At 63.6% G+C, this 19,480-nt stretch overlaps 1 protein-coding gene across 1 annotated transcript in view; it reads left to right on the forward strand.

Moving 5' to 3' along the window:
• CROCC2 (ciliary rootlet coiled-coil, rootletin family member 2) overlaps positions 1-19,480 on the forward strand; it is a gene marked incomplete at its 5' end in the record, with an annotated part of 60,120 nt that overhangs the window by 1,031 nt on the left and 39,609 nt on the right. The window contains 15 exons of the mRNA XM_081261762.1: positions 73-180; positions 6,064-6,214; positions 6,914-7,062; positions 8,350-8,456; positions 9,737-9,878; positions 13,897-14,024; positions 14,408-14,605; positions 14,843-14,939; positions 15,010-15,105; positions 15,232-15,438; positions 15,639-15,838; positions 17,052-17,177; positions 17,560-17,704; positions 18,059-18,205; positions 18,419-18,649. Coding sequence (XP_081117888.1) covers positions 73-180; positions 6,064-6,214; positions 6,914-7,062; positions 8,350-8,456; positions 9,737-9,878; positions 13,897-14,024; positions 14,408-14,605; positions 14,843-14,939; positions 15,010-15,105; positions 15,232-15,438; positions 15,639-15,838; positions 17,052-17,177; positions 17,560-17,704; positions 18,059-18,205; positions 18,419-18,649 — 2,232 coding nt within the window. The remainder of the gene's footprint in view (positions 1-72; positions 181-6,063; positions 6,215-6,913; positions 7,063-8,349; positions 8,457-9,736; positions 9,879-13,896; positions 14,025-14,407; positions 14,606-14,842; positions 14,940-15,009; positions 15,106-15,231; positions 15,439-15,638; positions 15,839-17,051; positions 17,178-17,559; positions 17,705-18,058; positions 18,206-18,418; positions 18,650-19,480) is intronic.

A 19,480-nucleotide genomic window follows, 5' to 3' on the forward strand; every position in this document is an offset into this window, starting at 1 on the left:
TGCCCGATGACCTGGGTCATAGTCCTTGGCAATGGGGCAGGGGTGCTTCTGTCTGCCCACTGTGCCTGGCAGCAGCCATCTGGAGCCAGACAGAGCCTGGTGGCATCTGCTCTGCCCGCCGCCCTGCCAGCACCTGGCGTTTGCACTATGGAGATTGAGATCTGGAAGCAATTACCCCAGGTGAGCAAGCAGCAGGTGGGCGCCACCAGATGCCCAGATAGGCCCAGGCAGACGGGTTGGCTGGGCCACAGGCCCTCAGCCCTGCAGCTGCCTGGGGAAGGGCTCCTCCCAGGGAAGAACTGGACTCCTGTGAGGCACCCCTTTTCACTCCTGCTCAGTCATTGATTGGTCCCTTTCTACTACTTCTGCCTTCGATTTTATTACGTGTTTATTCTTCCTTTTAATCTCTTGTGTTTGGTGCTCATCTAAGTCTCAGGTGTGTGCCTGGCGGTAGGTCTGCAGCCTTGTTTTCCTTCTTCACGCTATTAGTGATGGCATTCGCGTGGTGTGGGACTTGCCGTCTAACCACTGTTCAGGACCCTCATGTGACTAAGTGATCCCACACGACCCACCCCAGCACGTTCCTCTCCCCTCCTGGCCCGTGCCCACCACCCCATCTCCAGGGCTGACTGCTCTTGGCTCGTGTGAGTGGACGTCCAGGCTCTGGTCTCTCTGACTGGCCTGTCCACTGAGCAGTGTCCTGTGCTGCACCCTCAGCCTCGGTCAGAATCTCCTTTTTGAGGTGAATCACACTCCACCACGTAGGTGGGCCACACTCTGTGCACTGTCCTTCCGTCAGTGGGTCCTGGGCTGCACCCACCTGCCGGTGACTTGAACAGTGACCCCGTCCACAGGGTATGCACAGCTATCGGCCTCTGGTTTTGTCTGGGAACTCACACCTGAAGGGACATTGCTGGGTCACATGGTGACTGGGTGCACTGGTGAGGGGCCGCCACTCTGCTTGGTTGCAGCTCCAAGGGTCACCTGCTACCCATGTGTCCTCTGAGTGAGGCTCACTGTGGGAACTGGCTCTGCCCATACCACCCCTGACGCCAAAGGTGTGGATTCTGACCTCCAGCTCTGCATACCCCCCGGGAGTCCTCCGAGTCAGCTCGTCACCCTACCCAGTGCTGGCACTGCCCCACAGGCAAGGACGCGACCCCACACAACTGCCCCTCTTCAAAGGCCGCTCCCAAGACTAGCTGCCCTCTGACCTCCAACTGGCCACACTCTGCCCTCAGCCTAGTAGCTCGCCTGCTCAGCTCCCAGAACCCAGGATGCTTCACTCACTCCCTGATGAGTTACTTAAGGGACAGTCTCAGGCCCTGGAGCAGATGCCCAGGGCCAGGTGTCTGGGAGGGGAGCCAGCTTGCCCCTAGGGTCACCCTCAGGCCCAGAGGCCCTCCCACCTACTTGCTAGTGTTCTCAGGAGTTCCACGGATTAGCTGACTGGACCCTGGTGACCGGCTCAGGCGCAGCTCCCCAGAGGCCTTGGTGCTTGGGCTGAATGCTCCCCACCCTAGTCCTGCCCTGGTCATTCTGCCAACCAGCCCCACTCTAGGGGTCTCTACCCCCCCACACACACTTATTAGCATACAGAAGACTCTCACTCAGCTCAGGAGACTCCAAGGGTAATTGTCCTGGGGCAGGTGCCCTGGTCCACCAGGATGGGAGCTGTGAATGGTCAAGAGAGGCCAGGCCAGGGGCCAACCTCCAAGCCCCTGCACTCACAGTGCCCCAGGGAAGGGCCTGCCACCCATCTCTAGGTCTCCTGGACACAGTGGTGGTGGGCTACGCAGGCCAGCCACAGCCTTCCCCTCGGGACCTGGCCCTGTCCCCCACAGTCCTCCGTGAGCACCCACGGCCTTCGAAGTTGCTCCAGCTCTCTCCCCTGTCAGGCCACGGCTCTCTCTTCTCCCTGCTCCCCAGGCGTCCCCAGTGCTGTGGGACTCTCACTGACCTGGCCCTCCCGAGCCTGTGTGTCGGGGCCCAGGAGAAGCCAGCCGCAGCCTCGCCCTCCTGCACATTCCTGGCCCGGAGGCATTTTGCAGCTAGTGATTCATACCTCGGCACTTCCAGCTGGGCTGTCAGCCATTTGGGCCTGGAATGAGTCTGGGCCTGTGGGCCTGCCCAGCACTGAGCAGGGGCAGGGGCCAGGTGAGCACACCCCTCCACCTGCCACACCGGCTTCAAGCCCAGCCCCCGGCTTCAGGAGCCCCTGGGTTTGCTGCGAGAGCAGGGAGGACGCCCACAGGAAGCCCGCTCCCCAGCCTCACCACACAGGACACCTCTTTTCTAAGAAGGCAGAGTGCCTCCTGCCTGGGCCCGCTGCAGAGGGCCACACTGGGCAAGGGCAGCAGCCGGCCTCCAGCAGGCTCTTGGTGGGTCAGAGCCACCGTGGCCTCCCCGGGCCACAGACACAACTGTCGCGCACAGGGCAGGAGAGCAGCGGTCCAGCTGTCTGTCCACGCACCACCATGGGCATGTGGGCGCCTAGGAGCCAGGCACTTTTGAGCAGGTGACCTCAAGCGAGTCCTGACCTCACGGGGCCTCCCTTTCCCCACCCAGGAGGAAGGAGCCTTTGGTCAGGTCAAGATCAGGGGTGTGAAAATGTCTGCCGGTGGGGAATATCAAAACCTGGACTCACCTCCCTGCCCCAGGCATGGTCACCAGTGCCATCGTCCTCAGGCAGCTGTAGCCCCAAGCCCAGCCTGGACTCCCAGGAGCCCCAGGGGCAGCCCTCCTGCGGTGCCCCAAGCAGCCACACAGGGGCGCTGTTGGGGCTTGGTGGCCCAGCAGCAGTTCCACCCCTCCAGGCAGAGGGGCCAGGGACAGCTGGCCACCCCCGGCTCTGCCATCCCAGTTCTGCTTCTGCTGCTGGAGGGTTGGTGTCCTGGTTGTGTTGGGGCTGCCCACTGGACAGCCCTTTTCCCTCAGTGATCTTTACAGGGTTTGGTGCCTGGCTCGCTGTTGCTGTCCGCCCAGGGGTGTCCACCACCCCAGGGGTGTCCCTCCTTCAGAGCCCAGGCCGGGGTTCTAAGCACAAGGCTTCTGCCTGCCCCTGCCCTGAGCAGGCGGAGGAGGGCTCACTGTAGGCTTGACAGGTTCTGCTGTACAGGGGCCTCTGCAGGGCTTCCTCTTCCTCTGTGCCCTGCACCCCTGCCGCACGAAGACCCTTGTGGGTCCTCAGAGGAGCAGCCTGTGCTCCTGGGACGGTGACAGCTGCCCAGAGGGGTCGTCCCGTGGGTGGTGGGGCTTCGTGTGCACTGACTTTGCAGCGCCCTAGACTCCACTGGGGAGCAGCGGCCAGTCCCAGCTCTCTCTGCCCCAAATCACCTGCACCTCCAATCACTGCCCACCACCCCCAGGGTCCAGGTTCTCTCCCCAGCACACCTGGGACCCAAGGTGCTGGGCCCACCTGCAGGACAGCCTGTGCACACCAACCCCCGCTGAGCCCCACCCCTGGGGAGCGACTGGGCTCTGCCCCAGTGAGGTGCACTGGGGGCTGTGACCCACCCAGACCTGCTTGAGGAGCCCACGCTGCCACTGGGCAGGAGCACACTGGCCTGGCTTCCTCCTGCCCCACCCAGCTCTTGACTCAGGCAGCTGCCCCAGCAGGAAGGGGCAGGGACGTGGCAGGGTGTTGACAGCTGAGGGGGCCAGTGCCGCTGGGGTCTGGGCTTGTAGGGACCCTGCCCTTTCCCTACCAGTGGATTTTCTGGCTTTGTGTCTGAATTCCCTTCTGGGGCTTGGCCCCCTCCCCTGACAGTCTGGAAGGACCCTCTGGAAGTCAGGCCTGGGGTGCAGGAGGGGTGGGGGGTGGGGAGCGTGTGCCCCCCAGACCAGGCCTAGTGCACCCCCCTGCAGGGGAAGAGCGTCTGCATGGCGAGTCCTTGTGCATGGAACGGGGCCAGCAGGGGGCACAGCCTCCTCCCTTGGCCCCTCTTGGGGGCTCCAGGCCCCTTCTGGCCGGTCTCTCCACTGACAGCTCCTCTGCACCCACCTTTCAGGGATCTCCAGCCAAGACCCAGTACAGGGAGGGGATTGGCGGGGAGAGGCCTCCGCCAGCCCCAGCCCCCAGGCAAGGGCAGCCGGGCAGAGGGGGCCTTGGGCTGCAGGAGGATTGGGCTGGGAACATCTCTCGCCTGAGATGGGAGCAGCGCCCCTTCCCCTGGGGTGGGCAGCCTCTGCCAGTCTCCTTCCTGCTGAGTTCACTGTCCACAGCAGCCCCTTCTCCACAGAGCTGCAGCCGGGGGCTTTGGGGCCCAGGAGGACCTGGGTCCCCCTCCCAAGTTTAACAGCTGGGACATAAGGTTCAGGAGGGTGGGGACACATTGCAAGGCCACAGGGTACACTGTCACCCGCTACAGTTCCCTTAGAAGGGCCTGCAGCCCTGACCCCCGCAGGAGGAGAAGATCAGAGGGTCCCTTCCACAGAGCCTGAGGGAGAGGGGAGACAGTCATGGCCTGCTGGCTGTCCCCACTGGGTCTCACACAGACCCCTCAGGGCCAGGATTTTGTTGTAGGGTGGTTGGTGGGTCTGTGACCTCTCTGGTCTTTAGTGCTGGCTAAGCCCCCGAGGGCGCTAGATGCAAGATGAACGTGACCCGGTTCGACTGTGGTCAGGGATCTTCTGGGAAACTGAAATCCTGTCCTGGAGTCCTCTCTGACTCCAGCCCTTCCTCGGGCCAGGAAGGGCTGGGGGTTGGGGCCGCGGTCCACCGGGGGCTGCAGGCCGCAGGTGCAGCACAGAGGAGCCTAGGGGTGGGGTGCAGACCGAAGCTGGTGGGCGCAGCCCCGCGACCTGCCAGAGCGCCCACCAGCTTCGGACTGCTGTCCGCGCGGGGGGGGGGGGGCAGCTGGGGACCCTCAGGGCCTCCCCGCCCCGTGCCCTCCCGCTGTATCTGGGCTGCGGCCTCGCAGGCACCCGGCCACAGCTGGAACCCATTACGCCCCCAGCGCCTCCCGGGACGGCTCTGCTAATAAGCGACCCTCTGTAAACGCTAGGAATGAGTCAAGTCTGAGCTGTGCTGCGCTTTCCCGTTAGCGGGTGGCGCCGCCAATGCCCAGGGGACCCTAGGGGCGGGCGTGCGAGGGAGGTGGAGCCGGCTGGACCATGATCCTGGGTCTGCGGTGCTGTGCGCGGGGCCTGTTTCCCCTGCACAAAGTCGGAGGCCAGGGTCCAATGGCTGAGCCCCATCCACCCCCTTTTCCTCTTAGGAGGACAAGAGAGGGCTTGGAGCCTAGACACCTGGGGCCTTGCTCGGCCCAGGAGAGGTGGCAGGCTTCACTGGCCCTTGGCCCATCCTGGAGCCTGGCTGGGGCTTCCTCTGTGAGAATGTGCAGGGGCCATGCCCAAGACCTCCCAAGGACTGAGACCTTAGTCCCTGGGAAAGGAAGTATGGGGTGCAGCTGAAGGGCCGGTCAACGGGACCCTGGGCTCACACCCACTTGGCATTTGCCAGGTAACTGCCCTTCACAGGGCTGCTGGGGATCAGGATGGGGCCTATCCAGGAGCCATGCAGAGCCTGGGTGTGGGGTGACTGCTAGCAGTCTGTGGTCAGTCCAGGAGAGAGGCCAGTGTGTTCAGGGGTCCAGAGGGAGGAGGCAGTATCTGAGGGAGAAGCATCCCACTCTTGCTTCCAGAGTTGGGCACAGTGGGAGGACCCCGCTGGCCGTGCTGGCCTTCCATCCCCCTCTGTCTGTGAGCCCACCTGACCCAAGAAACTGGGTTTCTCTGCTGTCACCCAGAAACAAAGGCACCGGCCCCCTAGCACCCCAGAGAGGACAGCTGTGACCCTTCAGCGGTGTCAGATGAGCTGGCTCAGAGGTGGCACAGGCCTGTGGACGAACTGTGCTGCCCTCGGCCAGTACTGGATCCCTTGTCTCCATTCTGTGTTGCAGGTGGTGACTTGGGTGACCTGCTCAGCCTCTCCCACCCTCCCCCGGGCACTTTGACCTCTTAGGTGATGGTGGAGGACTCCCTCTAACTCCACTGGCTCCTTCGGGGTGCCTGGCAGGTGCCCATATTTAGCACCACAGGTGTCTCTGGGGTGTCTTTCAGAGGTTGGAGGACACCATCCTCAGCCCCACGGCCAGCAGGGAAGATCGGGTACTCACTGTTCGAGGGGAGGGCCAGCAGGCCTCGCCCACCCCCTTGCCTGCCCGCATCCGTGAGATCGTGGCCAGCAGCCTGCGTGAGGAGCCACCCCAAGGTGAGGGAAGTCGGGCCCTGGTCTGGGCTCAGGCCTACCCCACCCAGAGCTGCCTGCGGCCTGCAGCCCTCCACAGGGGTGCACCACCAGAGGGTGGGGACCACGTAGGTGCTGGTGACACACTTGTGACCATCAGCCTCGAGATTACACCGTCTCCATCTTTCCCTGGCCCCCACCCACCCGGCCCTGAGCCTGGCCCAGCCCCAGCCCCTCCCTGCTGCTTCCTGTCACGCTGCAGCGGAGCACTGCACCTGAGGCTCAGTCCCTGCACAAGGCCACTTGAAACTCCCTCAGGACATGGGTCCCAGCAGCGCCTTTGAATGCTGAAGCTCTGCCTGGCTTTCTGAGGGACGCCAGCACCCACCATGCATGCGGTAGGGACAGAGAACACCACTCATGTTTAGAAGAGCAACTTTCGTACTGTGGGACGAGGTCCTGCCACCCTGTGGCAAGCAGCCCAACTCTGGGCGCCCAGCATCGGGGCTGCTCCACACCCCTGCTGGCCTCAGCCTGACCGTGGGTCTGGGTGCACTAAAGATGTGGACAAGAGGCAGGGAGACGAGGAGGCAGGTGTCTGTCAAAAGGAAAGGAAGTGGACCGGGACCAACCGCCTCCCAGAAGGCCCAGGCAGGCCCCACAGTGGGAGATCAGGGAGGGTGCTGGCCTGGCCACCCAGCTGACCAGGTGCTGTGCCCACAGGGGTGCTGGAGCCACCTGCCACTCTGGTCCACATGCATGAGGAAAGGGAGCTGCTGCAAGAGGAGCTGGCCCGGCTGGAGGACCTGCTGGCCCAGTCAAGCACCGAGCAGGCAGAGCTGGCCGGCAGGTACCAGGCTGTCAGCCACAGGGTGAGTGCTTGGCAGCCGGCCGTGCAGGTGGCGCTGTGGTTTTACCTGGGAGCCATCAGTAAGTCTCAGGACCACAGCACATCCAGGCCCCGGGCAGTGGACGGGGACATTGAGGCCGGGAAAGTGAGACAGTGCTGGGCCAGGCCGTGTCTGGCTAGGCAGCACCCACAGCAGCCGCTTCCGAAGCAGAGCTGAGCGTGGGGTGGTGCAGGGCCTTCCTGAGCTCTGTGTGGCAGGACAGAGGGGGTGGCCGCTCACCAGGGCCATGAGGGCCTAGCCACCTGGAGGACTCCCCAGGGTAGATGGCAGCACCTGTTCCCACGTGGCTCCCACCCGGGGAGCTCCTCAGGGCAGGGTGCCGAGGGCCGTCCTGGTGCTGCCTGGGCGCACAAGCCCACCTCGCCTGCCCTTCCCTCCAGCCCCCTGCATCCTTGGCAGGCCTGGGTGGGTGGGGAGGGGAATCTTCTTCCTAGCACTGGGCGGGAGATGTGGGAACAGGCCCAGGGAATTGAAGCCACAGAAGTCCTGCCACAGATTAGTAAACCATGAGTCAGAGCGCGGAGGGGACTCAGTAGGGGTAGATACCTCCAGGCTGCGCCCCTAGGGACCCTGCCTTCCTCCCGCCCTCATCCCAGGCCTTCCCCCCCATGGCTGGCTGGGCCCTGGGTTCAGGTCACCAGTAGTGATGATGTGGCCCTGGGTGTGATTCCTGACAGCCCTGGGTGACTGCCTGAATGTCCCTCAGATCACCCAAAGTGCTGCTCTGGGTTGGCCTCCTGGGGACCTGGGGCCTGGTCAGGTGTGTGTGTTCCTGCCCTCTCTGGACAGGGCCTGGGGTGGAAGACAGTGCTGGAAGGTGACCTAGGCTGGAGGAGTCCTGGCTTGTGCCCTCTGGGTAGGGGGGCAGGGTTCGTGGCCCAGAGCTGCCCTCAAACCCTCCACTGGGCCCCTGAGCCCTGAGTCCCTGGTGTACCCCTCTGAAGTGAGCTGGAGGAGGGTTGTCAGGCCCCTCTGGGCCTACCAGGCCAGTGCTATTTCCAGGGCAGTGTGGGGTCAGCTCAGCCAGGGTCTCCTTTCCTCCCTCCTCTGCTGGCCACAGGTGCTAGGCACAGGCCTGGGGTGTGGACAGCCGCCATCTGGCCCAGACCCCACCCAAACCCCATCACGGACACCAGCTCCTGCTGGGAGGCCCTCTTTCTTGCCCCTGCCCTGAGTGGGCTTTCCAAGATGCCCTGCCCCTGCCCAGCAGGGTCAGAACCACCGGCCAGGTCTGCCACTCCTGTCCAGATGCAGGCCCGCCTGGAGGCCACCCAGGCTCGGCTGCGGAGGTCAGAGCTGCAGTACAGTGTGGATCTGGAGGAGGCTCTTGGCCGTCTGGAGGCCGCAGAGCAGAGGTGAGACCACAGCAGGCTGCCAGAGCTGGACCCCTGCCCCCAGACAGCGGACCTGCTTCCCCGTGGCTCCTGCAGACAGCTTTGTGTTAGCCCCGCCTGTGAGAGGTGGTGGGGGCTGGGGCAGGGTGGGCAGGGCAGGGGCAGGACCACTCTCCCCACATCCTGCGGCCAGGGCCCAGCAGAAAGCAGGAAGGGTCAGCCCCACTCTGCTGTGCACCTCTCAGGGGCTCTGGTGGTGCAGGCCCCCCCTGCCCAGCCTCTGAGGGTGGCCACACATTGGCCCAGCCAACCTGGGGACGCCCCTCTCTGGCTCTCCCTAGGGTTCAGCCTCAACTCCGGGAACTTTTGGTTTCAGCCTCTCTGATCACAGAGCTCTCGCTCAGCTGAGCTCTCGCTCAGCTCTTGTTCACCCTAACCCGAACCTGGCACCCCAAAACAAAGGCAGAGCCCCAGCACTAACCCAGCCCCAGCACTAGCCCAGCCCCAGCACTGACCCAGCCCCAGTACTAACCCAGCCCCAGTCCTAACCCCACCCTAATCCAGCCCCAGAACTAACCCAGCGCCCAGCACTAACCCAGCCCCAGCACTAACCCAGCACTAACCTAGCACCCCACCAGGAACCTCAGCCCCCCATTCATGGCCCCACCCAGGCTGTAACAGAGCTCCAGCACCCCAGGTCCCCAGCCCTATGACAGGGTCTTGGGACAGAGTGGCTCTCAGCAGGGCCCCAACAGCGCAGACCTGGGAGGCTTAACATTTCAGAATACTTCCTGAAGGTGTAGGTGGCTCTCCCTCCGGGAATCTGGAAAAGTGCTCAGAAGCATTTTGAAAACCAGCCTTGGGGAGGAGGCCAGGGCCCGAGGCTCGTGGTCTTGCAGCAGGTCTGGGGGGTCTGGCTCTCAGAGGCGCCAGCCTCCCCAGCAGCTGGGGGTCCCTGACTGCTGTGCATGCTGACCTGCTGCAGGACGGGCCCCAGGGCTGTGCCCCCAGGCTCCCTCACTCCCTCTCTGGCCTGCCTGCCCAGGGGCTCCTTCCCCATTCTCCACAGGTGACCCCTGCAGAGCCCAGGGGCCTCCCAGACTGAGAGCCAGAGGCATGGGGCAGAGCTGGGGACAGGGCGAGACCTGGGCTAGGAGAGCCCCTTCACTCTGGCCTCTGAGAGGGCCATGGCGGGGGGTCAGCGTGGCATGAGGTAAAGCCGGGCCCAGGGGCTTTGGGGCCCCCTGGAGCCTTGGCCTGGGACTGGGGCTGAGCCCTCTCTGAGGAGGCCCGTCTTGCAGGAGCTGCAGCCTTTCTCAGGTGAACGCACTCCTGCGGGCACAGCTGGAGCACATGAAGGAGGCCAACAGCCAGCTGACTCGGGAGCTGGCCAACACCACCGGCGGCATGTTCCACCTGCAGCATGAGCTGGAGCGCAGGGAGGTGCGGCTGGGCACCAGAGGGGTCCTACCTGGGTGGACACACCAGAGGGGTCCACCACTGTGGATGCTGCCGGTGGGCGGGTCACGGACCAGGGAGGGTACAGCGACTTCACCTGGTCCCTCCTGGGGCCAGGGCTCATCCTGGGCTGGGTCACAGCAGTCAGTGGAGTGGGGACACCCCAGCCCCTCTCCTTTTGGGGGAAGACCCAGCCCCTGAGGACCGAGGAGCTGTGCAAGTCTGGCTGCAGGGCAGAGCCCTGGAAGGGGCCTGGCTGGGCCCCACGGCTCCCTGCAACTGCCGGTCCACAGTATTCGCCTGCGGGGATGACCCCTCCCTGGCCTGGACCCAGGTGTGCAGCCTTGGCCAGCGGGCTCTCTGTAGCTGAGAAGGCCCTGAGGGGCTGAAGGTGCCCACGGCCCTCAGTGAGAGGGTCTGATGCAGAGCCCATGGCCCCTGCACACCGTCGGCAAGATCTCTCCCTAACCCACCTGAAGAGATGCTCTCTCCAGGTGGAGACGGAAGCAGGGGGTGGCTGCCCAGGTCTGGGCCTCAGGCAGAAAGACCAGCTGTGGGTGTAAAGCCAGCAGGGGGGGCTGGACTTGGCCACGCAGGCCCCCATAGCTGTTGCTCCTGTCCACAGCAGCCGTGGACCCTCTGCCACCACCCCAGGTGGAAGGAGGGTGTCAGATGAGCCGCCTGAGGTGGGAGGGTGCCCTGTCTCGTAGGGTGTCCCCAGGAGCTGCGTCTGCCATCACAGGGATCTCTAATAGCAGGACTGTGACAAAGCACTGCTGAGACCTCTCCCCCGTCACCGGTCCTGGGGTGCAGCGGGTGGTCCCACGGCACCCACACAGTTTCCTCCTGTGAGCGGGTGCCTTGGAGGGGCTCCCGAGTTCACTCTGGACTTTGCTCCTGGGGAGGGGTCTTGGAGAGTCCTCCCTGCCCTGGGAAGGCACCTCCTCCGCCTCTGCCCTGCCGGAGGCGGTGGACCCTCCCCCTGGAGCTCCTGGGGGCTCGGCCGGGCCTGGCCGTGTGCAGCTGCCCGAGGGTCTCTGTGGACTTCCTCTTGCTCGTCCTGCTCCAGCTCATCAGGCTCCTGGGCCTTCGCTGTGTGGGGAAGGGAGTCACCACCAGGCCCAGCCCTCTGCCCTCACCCCAGTGGAAGGCACCCTCCTGGTGGCCAGAGCGGCCGGGGGCGCCTCCTGGAGCCTGCGCCGTCAGGCTGCTCCTGCTCTGGGCTCTGACCTGGCACATCCGCCCGCATGAATCCCAGCCCCGCAGGCTTCTCCTCGATTCCTTCCCACGCATCCCGCTGGCCAACTCGTCCACCTCCTGGCTCGTCGGTGCGTGTGAGAAACAGTTATCTTGTGGTCCAATGTCCACCATTTCCAAGACCTGAGTGGACCGCTTCTCCTGGGTCCACGTCACGATGCTCCGTCTCCTGTTTGGGGGGACTTTTATCATTTATATATATACACACTTAGTTGTAGATGGACCTGACATCTTTCTTTATTTATTTTTATGTGGTGCTGAGGATGGAACCCAGTGCCTCATGCATGTGAGGCAAGTGCTCTGCCACTGAGCCACAGCCACAGCCGATTTTTTATTTTTTAACTAATTTTTTAGCTGTTTATTTCCTGTGGAACTTTGTGGAACCGCTTGGGGAACTGGGGGAAGGCAATGTTTTCCAGGAAGAATTCCATCCGCTTCTGATGGTGCTGGGGCCCGGCAGCTCAGGGCCAGGCCTGGGAAATGCTCGCTCTGGACCTGCAGGAGCCCAGGGGTGTCGCCTGCACCTCCACACCCTGTCTGCTCACCTCCAGTGTGCTGGACAGCAGCTTCTCCTGTGGGCACACGTGTGTGCACGTGGGCATGGTATGTGAGTGTGTGAGCGTGTGTGTGTGAGGGAGTGCCTGTGAGTGCCTGTGTGCACATAGTGTGTGTGAGTGTGTGAATGTGTGTGAGTGTATGAGCATGTGTGTGTGCATGGTATGTGTAAGGGAGTGCCTGTGAGTGCATGTATACACACAGTATGTGTGGGTGTGTGAGTGTGTGTGAGTGTATGAACATGTGTGTGTGTGGTGTGTGTAAGGGAGTGCCTGTGAGTGCCTGTGTGCACATAGTGTGTGTGGGTGTGTGAGTGTATGAGCATGTGTGTGTGGTGTGTGTAAGGGAGTGTGCCTGTGAGTGCCTGTATGCACATAGTGTGTGTGGGTGTGTGAGTGTCTGTGAGTGTATGAGCGTGTGTGTATGTGTGGTGTGTGTAAGGGAGTGCATGGGAGTGCTTGTATGCACATAGTGTATGTGGGTGTGTGAGTGTGTGTGGGTTTATGAGCCTGTGTGTGTGTGTGTGTGAGGGAGTGTGCCTGTGAGTGCCTGTGTGCACAGTGTGTGGGGGTGTGTGAGTGTCTGTGAGTGTCTGAGCATGTGTGTGTGCATGGTGTAAGGGAGTGCATGGGAGTGCCTGTATGCACATAGTGTATGTGGGTGTGTGAGTGTGTGTGAGTGTATGAACATGTGTGTGTGTGGTGTGTGTAAGGGAGTGCCTGTGAGTGCCTGTGTGCACATAGTGTGTGTGGGTGTGTGAGTGTGTGGGTTTATGAGCGTGTGTGTGGTATATGTGGGTGTGTGTGAATGTGTATGTGTGTGGTGTATGTGGGTGTGTGTGAATGTGTGTGTGGATGTGTGTGTGTGTGAGTGTGTGTGTGTGGTGTACGTGGGTGTGTGTGAGTGTGCGTATGGCCTGGGAGTGTGGCGTGCGTGCGTGCGTGGCTTGAAGCTGCAGCTTACCCTCTAGCCCACCCGCCCTGCTGCACTGGGGACGCTACGCAGGATGTGCCTGGGTTTGGCTCAGCCTCAGGGCCCTTGGGTCAAGGGACAAGTTTCTCTGTTTGGCAAGAAATTGCCTCATTGGCTCCAGACTCCACTAGGTCTGCCTGAGGCTTCACCCTGGTTCTCCAAGAGGCACCACAAAGTTCCACGGGAAATAAACAGCTAGAAAATGAATTAAAAAATAAAAAATCACCCCAAACAGAAGGAGACAAAGCATCGTGATGTGGACCCAGGAGAAGCCATCAACTCAGGTCTGCCTGATCGCACGCCTCTGCTGCTATAGAACCTTCAATAGCTCCCACTGTGGCCGGTTAGCCTGCCCAGGGAGAGGGGCTGGGTCTGCAGACTTGGGCTCCGTGGGGTGGTGCAGAGAAGACGTCTCCTCCCGCCCTGGATGGTCACTCCAGATGTGCTTGGCCCCAGTGAGCTCCCCACTGTGGCCCGGCACACTACACGGAGGGTGTGTGAAAGGGTCCTGGGCTCGCCAGGGGAGAGGCTCAGATGCGGGGTCCAGCCAGGGGTGGCGTGGCCTCCTGAGAGCTGGCTGAGGAGTGCTGGGTGGGGCCGAACCAGCAGGACAGGTCATGAGACCAGGAAAGCCCTGGGCCTGAGGACCCTGTGGGTTCCAGCGGCCATCTGGCCAGAGGCAGCAGAGTGCAGGATGCAGAGGTGGTGGGACTGCACTCCGCGAGGCTGGACCTCTGGGCGCACACAGCCCTGCAGTGGCCTGCTCCCCAACTCGTCCTGCCCAGCCCCAGCCCCAGCTGCCCCTGCCGCACCGTGGGCTGCTGGGGCGCAGCCAGCCCACCCTGTCCCCTGCACTCTGGGGCGCTGGGCCTACCCCTGACATCCACAGAGCCCCTCGGGTAAGAGCCGCGACCTGGGATGACCGGAGAGGGGCAGCCTCCTCCCTCGGGGCTGCGCAGGTCTGAGTGCAGCATGTGGGGCCTGCTCCCCCGCCCTGGACCCCTTCCTGGGATGCCCGGGAGGACACGGGCGTCTTCCTCTTCCGCAGGACCTAGCGTTGTCCCCGGGGTGGGTGGGGAGCTCAGAACTTATTTGCCTGTAGGACACGGGGACCTTGGGACCTGGAAGGTGTTACAAGTCCCACTTGCAGCCTCCCCAGAGCCAGCTTAGCAGGTCACCTAGAGAGTAGTGAGCAGGGGCCAATGGCCCCCATCTGCAGTGGACATGGGCCTCTTGCTTGCAGACCCAGCGGATGGGCCCTGGGCAGCCATGGCATCTCCTCCTCCTGTGGAGACAGGCCTCAGAGCTCAGGGGACACGTGGCCCAGTTGCGGGTGGCCACAGAGAGGTAAGTGCATCTGTGCCCAGGCCACTTCTGAGCAGAGGACAGGGGCACCCTGTCAGGGCCCTGGCTGGACAGGCGGAGGGGGAAGTGGAGGAGGATGAATAAGGGGGAGGGGAGCAGGTGGCCTGGCTGCAGGAGGACTCCCACTGCAGAGCTTCTGGGTCTGGCCAGTTCTTGCTGGTGCCCCACGAGAGCCTGTCCCAGGCTACCCTGATGGCCCTCGAGGTACTTCTCATGGCCTCAGCCCTGCTGGCCCTGCCCTGGCTATGAGCTTGCCGTCCTGCCGTTGTGGGGCTCCCCAGGACGGCCAGCGGCCATGTGACCTGGCTGCACACCTCCTGGCCCAGAGCCTGCCCAGGTCCTGAGGCTCCTCGACTTTTCTCCAGGGCTCTCGCGGACATGCAGGCCCAGGCTGCCTGGACAGCCCGGCGTCTGCACGCCGCCTGCCACAGCCTCGACTCCAACCTGCGACTGGCCGCCAGCAGCCCGACCAGCGCCCTGGAGCAGCGGCTGCGGGACCAGGTCAGGGAGACGCTGCAGCTGCAGAGCCGCTGGGATGCGGAGAAGGTGGAGCTGCAGGCCAGGTGAGCCAGGAAGGACACCCACATCTCCTCCGCTTGCCGGGGTGTGGCCTTGAAGTCTAGCTCAGGGTCTGTGCTTCACTCCTGAGACCATGGGAGCCATTGAAGGTTCTATAGCAGGAGAGGCATGAGATCAGCAGAGGTGTGGCCCTGGCACCACAGGGAGGCCCCACTGCAGCAGGAATCTGGACAAAACCAGGCCGTCCCCAGGCCCCTCACTTACCCCCAGCTCCTCCCCAGACTCTCGGAGCAGACACTGCTGGTGGACAAGCTCACACAGCAGAATGGGTCACGGGAAAGGACCGTGGACTCCCGCAGGACCGACGGCCAGAGACCGGTTCGTGGGCTGGAAATGGGAGCTGGGCTGGAGGCCAGCTGTCTGCCTGGCTAAGGGTCTCTCCCTGCAGGAGTCCCAGTGCGACAGGGACGGGGTCCAGCTGGCCCTGGACACCCTGAGGGACGAGGTGGGATCCCTGCAGCGGGTGCTGGTCAGCATCACAGAGGTGCGCCCATCCTGAGCCCTGGTGGTACAGCCGGGACGACCCGCAGGGCCCCTGCTCCAAGGGACTGCGGGAGGCCCACTTCCTCACAGCCTGCGTCTCCCCGCCCCTTCCCCTCTGCACCTGAAGGTGGCTCTGGGGGACTCCGGGACCCTGGAGCTGGCCTGGGGCAGCAGCACTGATGGCCAGGAGGCGCGGAGCCAGCTGAGCAGCCCCCCATGTGCCACGACCCCCTGCCAGGCTGTGTCCTCCCCACGGGCCCACTCCCCAGCCCACCTGGACCCAGCACTGCGGGCCGTGCAGACCGCCCTTGAGAGACGGAGGCATCGGGAGCAGGTGGGCGGCTGTGGTCCCCGGGGCAGTGGAGGCAGAGTTGCGCCGTGTCTCCCTCAGCTTGGGGAGGTCAGCTCAGGCCCAGCCCTCCACTGCCCTGGTGAGCCCGGGCCTCACAGAGCCAGGGAGGGCTCTGGCTCTAGGTTCCTTCTGGGGGAGTCGGAACCTGGGGCCTCTCGGCTCACAGGGTGCCTGCCCGGCAGGAGCTGCATCTGCAGCTACAGTCCTCCCAGGAGGCCACGGCCGGACTCCAAGAGCAGCTGTCCACGTGCCAGCAGGAGCTTCAGGCCTCGCAGAGGCTCCTGCAGAGCAGGACTCGGGAACACGAGGCCCTCCTGGGCAAGCTGGAGGCCCAGAGGCGTGAGGCCAGGCACGGCCAGAGGACGGCAGAGCTCTTGGGAAGGTGGCAGGAAGCGGGCATGGTGGGGGCAGCAGGGCTGGCTCTGAGAGCCCACACTGCATGCAGGAGGCCGAGTCTCCCGACTGAACCTCCAGGTCACCCCTGCCCTGTGTCCCTGTCCTTCGGTACACAGGGGATCCCAGTGCGGACTGCCCTTTGTCCACAGGCTGAGCCTCCATGCACCACAGCCCCAGCCCAGCAGGCCCAACGCGGCTCCGTCTCCCGCCCGCCTGCCTGCCGCAGGACTCCCTCTGGGAGGCCCTTCCCTTGCCCCCAGGACCTCAGGCCCTTGGTAGCCATCCACGGAACCCCAGCTCCAGCCTCCCCTCACGCACACCCGGCTTCCACACGCTTCCGCCTGGGCTGTGGCGGTGAGGGCCTGGGGTGAGCCGGCTGAGGCCAGGAAGGCTTCCTGCAGGAGGTGGCCACCCCAGGAGCAGACAGATGCAGCCCCTTGCCCTCTCGTCCCTGCGGAGGGGGCTGGACCTGCACCCTTCACAGCAGCTCCGCTGGGTGGCCTGAGGGAGGGCTGGACACTGCAGCAGTCCCAGTGCCACCTTGCCAGGCACAGGGGGAGGTGACAGAGGGCCAGCAGAGGCACAGCCCCACCAGGGTGTGGGGATCCAGGTGAAGCAGGGGCATGAGGCCGGGGTCAGAGGGTCATTCCCAGCAGGGAGCTGGGCTGGGGGCAGGGTGAGAGAGCTGTGGCTCAGGAGACCGAGCCGGGCAGCGGGGCCTGGCCCAGAGGAAGGGTCACCCACAGTGCTCAGGAACAGAGGGCAGGGACATCTGCTGGGGTCAGGTGGACAGGCCTGACTGCCCCTTGGCAGGGAGGAGGGCTTGGTTCCAAGGGTCATTTGAGGATGCTGAGGGCCAGAGTGGAGGAGGAGCAGCTAATGGGGGGGGACAGGGCAGACGGACTGGAGCTGGGTGCAGCAGGGCACGGGGGTGAGACCTTGGTCCTGGGGAAGAGCCGCAGTCAGGGTGTGCTAGCTCAGCATGTGCACCACACAGACTCAGGCCCCTCGTGCCTGGGCTCCTTTCTGCCCTCAGCCTGACCCTGGCCCTGGCCCTGCCTGTGCCTCCCGGAGCCTTTTCCACCTGCTGCGACCTCCAGGGACCCGTGTCCACCATGTCCCGCTGACCACCCTCCCACACACACTGAATGTGTCCAGTTAGGTCCCGGGGCCACCCTAACCTCCTCCCGTGCACCCAGGGAAAAGGCAGCCTTGGAGACGGTGGTGGAGGAGCTGAGGGCGGACCTGGGAGAGGCAGAGCTGCAGAGGAGCCTCCTGTGGAGGGCGGAGCAGGACAGGCAGAGCCAGCGGGAGCTGGAGGCCAGGTGGGTGGAGAGAACCGGCTCTGTGCCCAGCTGTGTGGCCTGGGGCCATCTCGGCCCTCTCTGGCCTCAGAGTCCATCCACTGGGGGCCTGTTGCACCGCAGGGAGGTGAGGGGCAGAGGGCTCTTCCCCGCCCAGCCCAGCCCAGCCCCCTGCCTCAGCCCCTAGTCGGCCCCTGGGGATATCCCGCTGTGGGCCAGCAGAAGTGGGTGTCCTCCCCGTGAGTGCCCACCTCCCCAGGCATGTGCCTGGGGCCACCCTGGGGAGACCCCAAAACCCCATGCTCCTCACAGGACTCTGTGCTTGGAGGGGCTGCTAGTGGTAGCCCTGCCTGTGGTCACCCTGGGGCCACCTCACGCCTTGCCCGTTGGCCCCTGACCTCAGACAGAGGCGCCTGCAGCAGCTGGAGGAGAAGGTCTCTGGGCTCAGGAAGGAGCTGGCCGTGGCCCAGGAGGCTCTGAGTGCCGCGCAGCTGCAGCGGGACCTCGTGGAGAGCGAAAGGGAGGGCCTGCGCGGTGCCCTGGCCCGGGTATGGGCCATGCCCCTCAGTGCCAGGTTCTCCCAGGCCTCACCCCCACCCTCTGCATGCCCACCTGGGTCCCCAGCCCACGCTGGCTCCGAGTCACCAGCCCTAGCCCCAGCCGCCCCACCACCAGGGACGCCTGCTTCCCAGGCTTCTCCCTGAGTCTGGTCACCCCTCCGGCTGGAGCCTTGGTAGGGGCCACTCTCTGCCAGAGACCCCCACGAGGGGCCTCCTCCACGTCCCGCCCAGGCCCAGCCCCCACAGCTGCGCAGGTGGGGCTCATTCTCTCCCAGCACCGGGGTTCTGCCGGGGATCTGCCAGTTCCTCCCTGAAATCCCTCTGGATGGCCACTGCCCCCAGGCTGAGTCCAGCCACGCTGACCTGGAACTGCTCGTGACGCGGCTGAAGTCGGAGGGGGTGGAGCAGCGGGACTCCCTGGCTGCGATGGCGGCCCTGATGGAGGGTCTGGCCCGAGACAAGGGCTCCCTGAGCCACGTGGTGCTCCAGGTGAGCGAGGGCCCAGCTCCAGGGCCTCGGCTCATTCACCCCCAGATCCTCTTCCTTCTGGACCGAGGCCCCTCCCTGAGAGCAGATGACGGGATGGACAGGGGGCCTGAGGGAGGAAGGGCAGTGCCCCGGGCAGGCCTGGGCAGAGTCCCTGCCTCGTGGGGCCAGGGTGTGTGGTGTGGGGCTGGTGCAGACGCCTCCTTCTTCCCTCAGCTGGAGCAGGAGCGGGACCAGCTGCGGGAGCAGCAGAAGGCCCTGGAGCAGCAGCAGGGGGCTGCCCAGGAGCAGCTGGGGCAGCTGGGGCAGCAGCTGGCCTGCGCACGGGCAGAGCGGAGGGGCCTGCAGGAGGCCTGCGGGCGCCTGGAGCAGCGGCAGGAGCAGCTGGAGGGGCAGGTGACCCAGCTCAGGTGTGAGAAGGCCCAGCTCCAGGAGCAGGTGGACCAGGTGAGGCCGGGCTGTGGACAGGTGGTGGGGCCTGGTGGACCCCGTGGCGCCAGGGAGTTAGCACCAGACTTTCCTCTTTCCTTTTTGGTACCGAGTTTGAACCCAGGGTGCCTGGCCCCTGAGCCACATCCCAGCCCCTTTTATTCTTTATTCTAGAACAAGTCTCACTGATTTGCTCAGGGCCTCGATAAACTGCTGAGGCTGACTTTGAACTAGGAGTCCCTGCCTTGGCCTCAGGTGTCACAGGTGTGCACTAGTGTGCCTGGTCCCTGACATTTTGGTGTCATTCCCCCAGCCCCAGGTCCACTGTGACAGAGACCTGCGACACTTGTCTTTCTGAGTCTGGCTTCTTTCATTCAAACTGTCTCTTCAAGCCCTGGTTTGTTTCTTCTGCTGGATCTAGTCTGTGGTGGGGCTTTTAACTGAATTCTCATTTGTCTTATTGAGCTTCTCATTTCCAATATTTCTGTTTTGTTCTTTTTCAGAATCTCCACTCTTTATTAAATTGGTTTTTATGTCCTGAATTGCCTTCCTGAATTCATTCAGTTGTTTATTTGCGTTCTCTTTAAACTCATCAGTCATTTTTTAAATTAGTCCTTTGAACCCTTTATCTTCGTGTATCTTTGGAGTCAGCCGTGGATCTTCTAGAGCCGTTACCTTTTCAAGAAGCCGTGTTGTCTGGTTTTTTCAGAGTCTTTGTGTCTCAGTGTTGAGATTCATGCGTCTTGTTGGGTGGAACCTCCTTCCGTTTCTGTGTGAGGGCTTCCTAATGAGCATGTATCCAGGAAAGCCAGGCTGGGCACAGTGCTGAGCTCAACTCCAAATGGAGAC

This window comes from Spermophilus citellus (genome assembly GCF_964194105.1).
Source record: "Spermophilus citellus genome assembly, chromosome: 11".
NCBI classification, from domain to species: Eukaryota; Metazoa; Chordata; class Mammalia; order Rodentia; family Sciuridae; genus Spermophilus; species Spermophilus citellus.